The 9,933-nt window shown below is 50.0% G+C and overlaps 1 protein-coding gene across 1 annotated transcript in view; it reads left to right on the forward strand.

Annotated features, from left to right (window-relative positions):
- Window positions 1–1,961: 1,961 nt before the first annotated feature.
- ccdc85al (coiled-coil domain containing 85A, like) overlaps window positions 1,962–9,933 on the forward strand; it is a gene marked incomplete at both ends in the record, with an annotated part of 14,197 nt that continues 6,225 nt past the window's right edge. The window contains 2 exons of the mRNA XM_079998750.1: window positions 1,962–2,261; window positions 3,137–4,223. Coding sequence (XP_079854876.1) covers window positions 1,962–2,261; window positions 3,137–4,223 — 1,387 coding nt within the window. The remainder of the gene's footprint in view (window positions 2,262–3,136; window positions 4,224–9,933) is intronic.

Consider the following 9,933-nt stretch of genomic DNA (forward strand, 5'->3'; position numbering starts at 1 on the left):
CTGTCACATTTTTTGGTTTCTAGGTTTGGTTTATGGTTTACCCTTTAACACTTAAATTTAATGTTGGGTTTATTGTGCATCAGCAGTTCATCTTTCTTCGTCACTGTTTGTTTAAGTTTAGGACCAGATCTCAGGTTTTTCATTTTGCTTTTTAATTGTTTTTCTGTTATTTTTTTAAGCCATATTTGTTGTTTGCGGTAATTAACGCGTATATTGCCGTATTTTTATTGTGTACAGTTACTGTCGTATATTTTCCAATTCTTTCCATATTCTTGAAAATTTTCTATTGTCATTGCGATATTATTATTTGGCCTCTTGGTGTGAGCTGTTGAGACAATGCAATTTCTCACTCTATCTCTCTCTCTCTCTCTCTCTCTCTCTCTCTCTCTCTCTCTATCTCTTTCTCTAGCTCTATCTCTTTCACTCTGTCTCTCTCTGTCTCTCTCCCCCTCTCTCTCTTTCTATAGCGCTCTCTCTCTCTCTCTCTTCTCTCGAAGCGAAGATGCCCCTCTACCTCACGAGAAGGAACAAACTGAGGGGAAAGGAGAGTGTTTTAGGAAGAGTGTTCGTAGCGTTGGTCAGGGGCCAGAGTCTTGATTGATTTTAACTTTCACAGACTGATGAAGAGCCTGGACGTCTTCATCACGCCGTGGTGTTTTAATGACGCCATCTTGTTCCCTGGTGGAGGACGACCTGTGCTCTCAGTCTGTTTTTAACGTGTAGGACTCTGTTAGTGAACAAAGTGTGTTTGTTGTATTGTCTGCAACTGCGAACTAGAGAAAATGTTAAAAAATAAAGATGCTTTAAAAATCAAATCTCTCTCTCTCTCCCCCCCCTCTCTCTCTCTCTCTCACTTCTCTCTCTCTCTTTTCTCTCTCTCTCTCTCTCGCTCCCCCCCTCCCTCTCTCTCTCTCTCTCTCTCTCTCTCTCTCTCTCTCGCTCCCTCTCTCTCTCTCTCTCTCTCTCTCTCTCTCTCTCTCTCTTCCTCCATGATCAAGTTTCTGCTGTTGTGACATGACTAACTGAAAGTAAAGGAACCTTAAAAGTCTCTCTCTCCCTCCCTCTCCATCTCCCTCTCTCTGTCTCTGTCTCTCTCTCTCTCTCTCTCTCTTCCTCCATGATCAAGTTTCTGCTGTTGTGACATGACTAACTGAAAGTAAAGGAACCTTAAAAGTCTCTCCCTCCCTCTCCCTCTCCCTCTCCCTCTCCCTCTCCCTCTCCCTCTCTCTCTCCCTCTCTCTCTCTCTCTCTCTCTCTCTCTCTCTCTCTCTCTCTCTCTCTCTCTCTCTCTCTCTCTCTCTCTCTCTCTCTCTCTCTCTCTCTCTCTCTCTCTCTCTCTCTCTCTCTCTCATCCGGCCCAACAGGTCGACTGGACGCGCTGTACGGGAGCTGTCCATGGTGCTGATGTCTGTTTTGTCCAATGCAGCCTCTCATCACTAGGGGGCGCTGCTTACCAAGAGAGCGAGAGGGGGAGAGAGAGAGGGAGGGAGAGGGAGAGAGAGAGAGAGAGAGCGAGCGACAGTAGCTCCAGCAGTCACGCTCCGTCCTCCTCCCGGCTGTGCTCCTGCTTGCTGGGATGCAGCCGCTCAGCATCCCGTCCCCGATGCCTTTCCCGTCGGACCTGCAGGCGGGAGGAGAGCGCCTCGTCCGCCCGCCGCTCACCCAACACCACTGCACCCGGACGGGATTCACGCTCTGAACTTGGCCGCGGAGGACGTGGCGCTGATAAGCGACGCCGCATCGCCTTGGCGGTCCGCCGGTACCGTCAGCTGTTGCTTTCTTCACCGGAGGGCGTATCGAGAGCCGGCGGCAACAACGCGCGGCAGGCGAAAGTATGCGATTCGTCCTGAATAAGGCACCGATTTCCCACCGGAGTCGACGCGGGAACGGATGCGAGCAGAAGTGATCGTCGCGTCTTTGAGTGTTTTGCGCCCGTCGACGGTACCGGAGGAACTGTTCCGATGGAGAAGGACACTCCGCCGCCCCAGCCCCAGCCCCAGCCCCAGCCCCAGCCCCAGCTCCAGCTCCATCCCCAGACCCATCCTCAGCTCCAGCTGTCCATAACAAAAACCGAAAGTCCAGCGGAGGACATCTCCGGTCTGACCAACGAGGAGCTGCTGAACTGGGCCAAGGAGGATCTGGTGCGGCGGCTCCGGCGCTCCGAGGCGGACAAGATGAGCGTCATTCTGGACCACGGGAACCTCATCCGGGAGGTCAACCGTAGCCTCCAGCTGCACCTGAACGAGATCAGAGGGCTGAAGGTGAGGGGCGCGCGTCCGTGAAGGATGAGGTCATAGGTTTTCATCACTCACCTGGGGACGCGCACAGCAGGAGGCTGTTCTGCTAGTCCTGCCTGGGCGTTTCTTTCATGTTTTCATCATGGAAGTTTATTTCACTGTTGCGTGTTTGGGGTTTAGTGTGTTTGGGGTTTTGTGTGTGTGTGTGTGAGTGTGTGTGTGTGTGTGTGTGTGTGTGTGTGTTAATCTGCCTGTCTGTCTGTCTGTCTGTCTTTGTATGTCTTTGTGCCATGTCCCGTATCCATACCTAAATCACAGATCTGTCTCTCGGCGTGTCAGTACAGTATTTCTTACTCTTTCTTATCCACTTACCTGTTGTCTCCATAGTTTTAAGCAGTAACCTTAAATCTAACATGATTTATTTTTGAGGATTTATTTATTTTACTGGACATAAATCTCTCTTCTTAAGCAATGCACCACAAATCAGAGCTGTAGGGTATGATCTGCCACGAGGTTGAGCTTGCAGAGTTGATGCCAAGAACGAGGCATGCAAGTAATGTGCCTGGAGATCGTTGGTTACTCTCCACTCATCCACAAAGTCTAATTGGACAGGAAAGCACCAGCAGGTCAAAAAGAGAGGTGGATAGGGAGAGCTAAAGTAAAATGAATGTGAGAATAAAATGTATGAGGATGTGAGGTGTGGAATCAAAAGCACATTTAACCAGATTTCTGCACCCGTTGGCATAGTGCATGTTCTGTTATAATTTAACTATTATTAAACTCATTTTTGCTTTTCCTTTTTTGGCATGGTCTTCACGAATATTCCCTTTTCCCCCTTTGATTTATCACCTACCCACCCGCCTTTCACACTCCCTCCTTGTCTTTTTCCTCATTCCCAGGACATTAACCAGAAGCTGCAGGAGGATAACCGTGAGCTGCGGGACCTGTGCTGCTTCTTGGACGATGACCGGCAGAAGGGCAAGCGTGTTTCCAGGGAGTGGCAGCGCCTGGGCCGTTACAGTGCCAGCATCATGCGCAAGGAGGTGACTCTATACCTGCAGAAGCTCAAGGAGCTGGAGCTGCGGCAGGAGGAGGTAGTCCGGGAGAACTTGGAGCTGAAGGAGCTATGCCTGCTTCTGGACGAGGAGAAGGGCGGAGCAGGGGGAGGCATTGGGGCCGCTCCAGGGCTGGGAGGCTGCCGCAGCTCCATAGATAGCCAGAGCAGCCTGTTGATGGTGCCGGGCACAGGCCTGCTGATGAGGGACGTAGGGGATGGCAGCAGCACCTCCAGTGCAGGGAGTGCAGACAGCTCAGATCACACACATCATAAGCAGTCCCATCATGCTGGGGGATTGGGAGTTGTTGTTGGTGGTGGTGGTGGTGGGGAAAAAGGTAGTCCTGAACTCCTCCATAAACCCAGGTGTAGCAGCATCAGTGGAATAGGAGGAGGAGGTGGAGGAGATCGGGAGATGTCCAGCCCTGAGCACCCGACCGGGCGTCACAGGAGCACCAGCCTGGAGTATCCCTACGCCCTGCCCCAGCACTGCCGGCCCCGCTGCGGTTCCATCTCTGTGCCTGACCACAGCCGCGTCATGCGGGGCCTGAGCCCGGAAAAGTACGGAAGAAACGTGGGCAGACGGAGCCCGGAGCAGCAACCGAAACACCACAGCTCCGACCTCCTGCTGGGACAGAAGCAGCATTACATCGGCCAGGGAGGCAGCGGGGAGCTTTACCAGAGGCACAAGAGGGGCAGCGTCAGCAGCATGGGATGCGGAAGCCCCGAACCCCGACAGGCACACTTAGGGACCCCGGAGCACCACGACAAGGGCTGTGTGATCCAGGGGGGCAGTCCAGAAACACACCGGCACCAGTACAGTCTGAGCCCAGACCACATGAAGTTTGGAAGCCCAGGGAGGGAGGGGCAGAGGAGGCCGGCAGGAGATGAGCTTTCACCGCATCACCGGAGCATTTACAATGGAATGAACGGTAGGTAGGTGTGTATGCGTGTGTGTGTGCCTATGTTTTTGTGCACGTTGAATGACGTTCAAATTCGCTTCAGTGAATATCTAGACATGCTGACGAATTAACCGACCTTGTGAATTAACACACGCGCACACACACACACGCACACACACACACACACACACACACACACACACACACACACACACACACACGCACACACACACACACACGTACACACACGTACACACACACATGCACACATGCACATAGTTGAACAAGCAATTTTGTAAGGCAAGGTGGGCCCAAAACAAAGAGATCAATTCTACGTCAACACCAAGTTGAATAGACCCTGCTATAAGCAGTCATGCTTCCAATTTCACTTTAAGGATTATTTGATTGCCACACCTTTAGAAACTGGAATTATAAATACATTTCTTGAATCAGATTCGCGTGCTATTAATACTTGTCTGATGATCAGATACTCAAATATTGAGGCCCTTTGAGGACTAGGGGACTAGGGTATAAAGAGGACATTTTGCATCACATCGCGTCTTTATATTGATCAATAACAGAACACAGATAGGTAGAATTGTCCCCTTTTCTGCAGGAACAGCAGATACAGCTTCCTTTTGGATCAAATCTGTTGTTGCTAAGGACAGGGTTTTGACATCCATCTGATATCCATCCTCTCATCATATCCTCATTTCACAATGAACAACGCATTTTAAAACTCAAATCCTTCTCTGTAAGCGTCACATTTTGACGACAATCTCGTGAGACTGGGCTGAACTGTCCAAGACACCACTTCCCTTTGTTATATTGTCGTCCTGGAGATGCTGCTGGAGAGATTGTGTAGGTCAATGTGCGTTTTTACTATTTAAAACGGGGCATTAAACCTTTGACTACTTGCCGGAGACTGAGAATACACGTAGGAACTTCTTTGTTAATGTCGTCAAATGTGTTTATTGGACACGTGTATGTCTGTAAACCAAGAGACGGAAACACATTTGACCGCCCCTCTCCTGGATTCTATTCTACCTCCAAGTCCCGTCCCGCCAATCTCAATGTGATCAGTGGGAGTAAAGGGTGTCAGGGAGGAGGAGGAGGAGGAGGGAGAATATCAAAGTAGAGACTTGGCTGCTGTTTAAGTACCCCACAGAGGCTGATAATGATTCCTGGAGCCCAGGAAGGAAAAAAAAAAAAAAAAGTGCTGAGAGGCACAGGGCTGGCAGAAGGTAAAGGACGTATTCCTCAAGGTGAAATATCCGCCTGACATTGCAGCGTGGGCGCGTAAAAATCACAGCGAAAACATCAGCAATTCACACAGGATTCATATCACTTCACGCAGCACTTTACACAAAGTACACTCCCGTTTGTCATAAAGCAATGTGGTTAACGGTGTAAGAATATGTCGAGAAAAGGCAGCCCCACAAAACTCACATACAGTTCTCATCTCACAGATTCGATACTTACAAAGATATATATATATATATATATGTATATATATATATATATATTTATAATGGTGCCGCAGGGAATAGAATATTAGAGATACACAAATGTAATTGAATGATCATGTTTGTGTGGGAGAGGTTGTAAGGTTGTGGTCTTTGCATTGACCTTAAAAAGGAGCCCGCTCCGCTGAAGCCCCACACAGTGCAAGCTCCTATCTAAAAGGAGTGAACACGTGTCCTTCAACCGTTTGAGGTGACGTTATCACCGATTGTGCCGGATTATTACGAAACACCGAGTTTGATCGTAATCAAACTCGGTGTTTTCGGAGTTTTCTTTTTTTTTTTTTTTTGCCATTTTGTTTTAGCCGTTGCCCTCTGAAGCTGTATTGAAGGATTGCAATCTCGCAGCAACCGGAAGCTTATCTGATGCCTCCATAGGCCCCCTTCCCTATTAATGCCTCTCAAATCCTTAATTGGAATATGAGAGTGCACGGTGCGTTCGCTGCGGCCACGGGTGTGGCGCCGCGCCAAAGAGCCACATAACGGCTCCGCATCCGCCTCATTCCAGCGCCGTGAAGACGGACTCCATTTGCTGTGTTTCCACCGGGGAGCGTGGGCTGTTTGACATGGGCTGGAATTATGGGATATCTTGGCTTGCTGTCCGTCACAGCGGTCGTTTATCGCTGTCAAAAACGAGTCGCGGTGTCACTCCCCAGCAAGGCTAGTGTGCCTCCCCTGGACGAGAACACGCTCTATTAGTGACCAGAGACAGACCTGCAATAAAGATCCTTCACGCCGTTGGCTTTATTTCTGGAATCACTGCGGGTGTTGAAGTCCTCGTCTACCTGAAGCAATTGGCCGCGTGAGGGAGAATGGCGTCCCCGCGGTAACGGTGCCGCCGGGGACGAAATATTAAGAGATTGTGTGTCGACTCGTCTTGGTCCTCCTTTGTACTACGACGAGATACTTCAAGCCCCGTTCGTCCGAGCCCACGAGAAACGTTCGAAAAAATGCTCCCCGCGGCGAGGCGGCCGAAGAGCAGCTTGGTCCCCGTGTGCGTCGGCGAATCCGACCCCGCTGCCGCGCAGAACACGGAAACAAGCCCTGTCCTTTTTTGGACGAGGAGGGAATTTAATTCCTGTGACGATGTACTACGCTGCAGTCTGGATTATCCTATAAGCCCTTTGCATAGTATTATTTCTTTTTTTTTTAGACTTGTGCGTAAATGCGTGTGTGTGTGTGTGTGTGTGTGTGTGTGTGTGTGTGTGTGTGTGCGTGTGGGCGGGCGCTCTAAGTGCCTTTCTGCTTATGTCTGTGTGGTTTGGTTGGGAGTTTCCCATGACGTGGGTATTAGGTAAACACAATTCAGAGAAATGAAGACTCAAGTGACACGTGCCCCATACCCCAACGCCACAAAAAGTTGAATCCATTTACTGGACAATCCTGATAAAATCCAAAATGAAAACAGGCAAGGTTTTGACCTTCTCTCAACTCTATAATCCATTCATCTGTTGCTTCTTTGGAAAGGCTTAGCTCCCGGGGCACTGTCGTTTTCAGTGTCAGGAATAAACCTGCCCCAGTGCAGCAACCCGCTTAATGGGTCTCCCGAAGAGCAAAGGAGGCATTTTCAATTGATTTCAATTTGTTCAATTTCCCGGCACGCAACGTTCATCGTCTTGCATAACGTTTAATCTGAACAGCGCCTGCTCGTAAGAGATGGATATTTAATATAAATACAATTTGAGAGTTGTCGGAGAGTATGGCAAATTCCCAGAAAACATACCGAAACAACTGAAACTGAGCAGGATTTTAAGGTGGTCCGGCCCGCTTTTTTTTTTTTTCCTTTAGGTTTGATGCCCTCGTCTGTTATTCGGCGAGTCAGAAGCAGCACATCTGGCCTTTCCGAAAGAGTAAGAAAAGTAAGAAAAGTAGTAAGAAAGAAAAACGTGATAAGAAAGCCGTACTCCACCCCGGTCTCCTGACCCAGACTGGATGGGTGTCTAAGCCTGTTGGGCTGCTGCTCCACGGAGGGTCTTTTTTCACAGAGAAAAAAGCCTTAATCATGTTTTCTGCTTTCGCAATCACATGTTCTGCATATTAGCTTAAGCTGCTGAGATGATCGGGAGGAGAAAATAGGCCGTGGGGGGGTAAACGACCGTGTGTTGGAGACTCTTGCCTTTTTGATGCCACTGAATGACACACACGCACGCGCACACACACACACACACACACACACACACACACACACACACACACACACACACACACACACACACACACCGCCACTGACAGGGCACAGTCGCCGTTTTTTGTTTTCATGAAACATGGACTCTGTAATGTGATTATTTAAATGTGCCTTAGTCATTACTTTCGTTGTGATTAATTGTATTTAAATCACCGCTCAGAAACATCAAGGGCGTGGTTGAGCCTGGAAGCTCTTTTTTTTTTTTTTTTTTACTTTTGCATTGTCATGCAAATCCCATCTGATTAAATTAGCATACGTCGCTCTTCAACATGTAATTGACGACTGCGACCGTCGTGATTGTAGCGCCCCGTGGACAACCCCCGTCTCACGTGGCTGTTTGCGCAGACGTCTTGCTGCGGCGACACCGGGAAACGATCAGTGGAGTTCTGGCCCCGGATGTTTGACTTCCCCCTTCCTGCACCAGTCAGAGGGAGGCCGGCGCTGGTTCACTTTCTCTGCCTGGCTCTCATCCTAATTGGCCGACAGCAGCCGGCCGTCAGACGCGGAGAAGTGTCTGATTACGGGGCGCGGTTTCTGGAGGAAACGGGGATGTTCTGATTGCGGGTGGAGTCATGACCGCCTCTCTATCTCTCTCTCTCTCTCTATCTACCTCCGCTCCGCTCCGTCATGGAAACTCCCTGACTTCCTTTATCCTTTTCCTTCTTCCTCGCGGTTCGCTCTCCCCCCGTCACGTCCGTCAGGACTGCGCCGAAAAACGAAGGCCGGCGACGCCTCCCCGGCTCCGGACAAAATGTCGAGTCCCGGTGGACTGAGCCGAAGAAGAAGCTCCGATGTTTGTCACAGCCGCTCGGCGTGGGAGGATTTCAGAGAGCATTAGGCTGCTGGTTACTCCAGTGGATTACCATTACTTCCAGACTGGATCAGCTCCGCAGCTAGCATGCCAGATTTAACCCTTCAGTACCCGCTCAACTTTTTTAAAACTTGCATAACGTTGAATTCATTTGCCCGGTTGCAAAATTCGAGCGGATCCGCTCGTTCATTCGTGATGCACCGCGTGTGGCCGTTGTCCTGGCTCTGTCTCTCAATGTGGCTCTGACAGTACTGCGCCAAGCCGAATGAATTTCTCATTGATGAATGTTTTTTTTTGTTTGTTTTGTTTTTTCTCCCCCGCTCCGCAGGGCCACCGCCGCCGCGGAAACAATTTACGCCACGGCGATATTCTCGGTTGATAATATTCTCGGTTGATAATATTATCGACGGCGGCGGCGGCGGCTTCGAGGGGCTCGCGACGTCGCTTTCGGATGCCTCTGCGGCGTTTAGTTTTTGCAATCACGCCGGAGATCAGTCGAGCGTCCCCGGCAGGCTTTTCGAAAAGGCCACCACGGCACCCATTAATTGCACGCATGCATGATTGCATGATTAGGCATTTTGTTTGTCAGTCTCCGGTGCGTAGCCCCGTCGTTTTTAATCAAGGTGCCATCGGCCTCATCCCTACAACGCTTCCTCCCTGAAGATATTTTAAACAGGTGCGTGATCCCTCCTGGTGAGGTTTCTTTTTTTTGGAATCGGTTTCACATCGACTTCAATGATGATGTCCATGTGACACAAGCAGGAAAACGCTCTATTACAAGAGTACAACAACGTATTGCTTAAATGGAAATTAACCTTTAATCACACAACTGAATGAGAATTTACATGGTTGGGCCCTCAAAACAGTCTCCTCTCCGAGCTCGGTAGTTGAATGAGTAATGAAGGGGACCGTTGGGCTTGCACGGCTGTTGCATGGCTGTTGCATGGCTGTTGCATGGCTGCGGCCCAAACCCCAGAGGTATGTGACAAATGTTCCAGAGTATAGCCCCAGTCATCCGGTTGACACGCAAACCCAGCGGCGTGGACAACAGTCTTTGTCTTGCCGCAGCGTGCCAACGGCCAAGCGGCCCAGCGAGCCGAGAGGAATTTAGCGAGGCCAGGTAATTAACCGAAAAGTTGAGTGGCTGCCACCGAGGTGGCCCGGGCCGGGCTCCAGGGGACCCGTGTCAGTCCCGAAGCCTCCACCCGTGAGATCACTGGA

The sequence above is a fragment of the Zeus faber genome (assembly GCF_960531495.2).
Source record: "Zeus faber genome assembly, chromosome: 4".
NCBI lineage: Eukaryota > Metazoa > Chordata > Actinopteri > Zeiformes > Zeidae > Zeus > Zeus faber.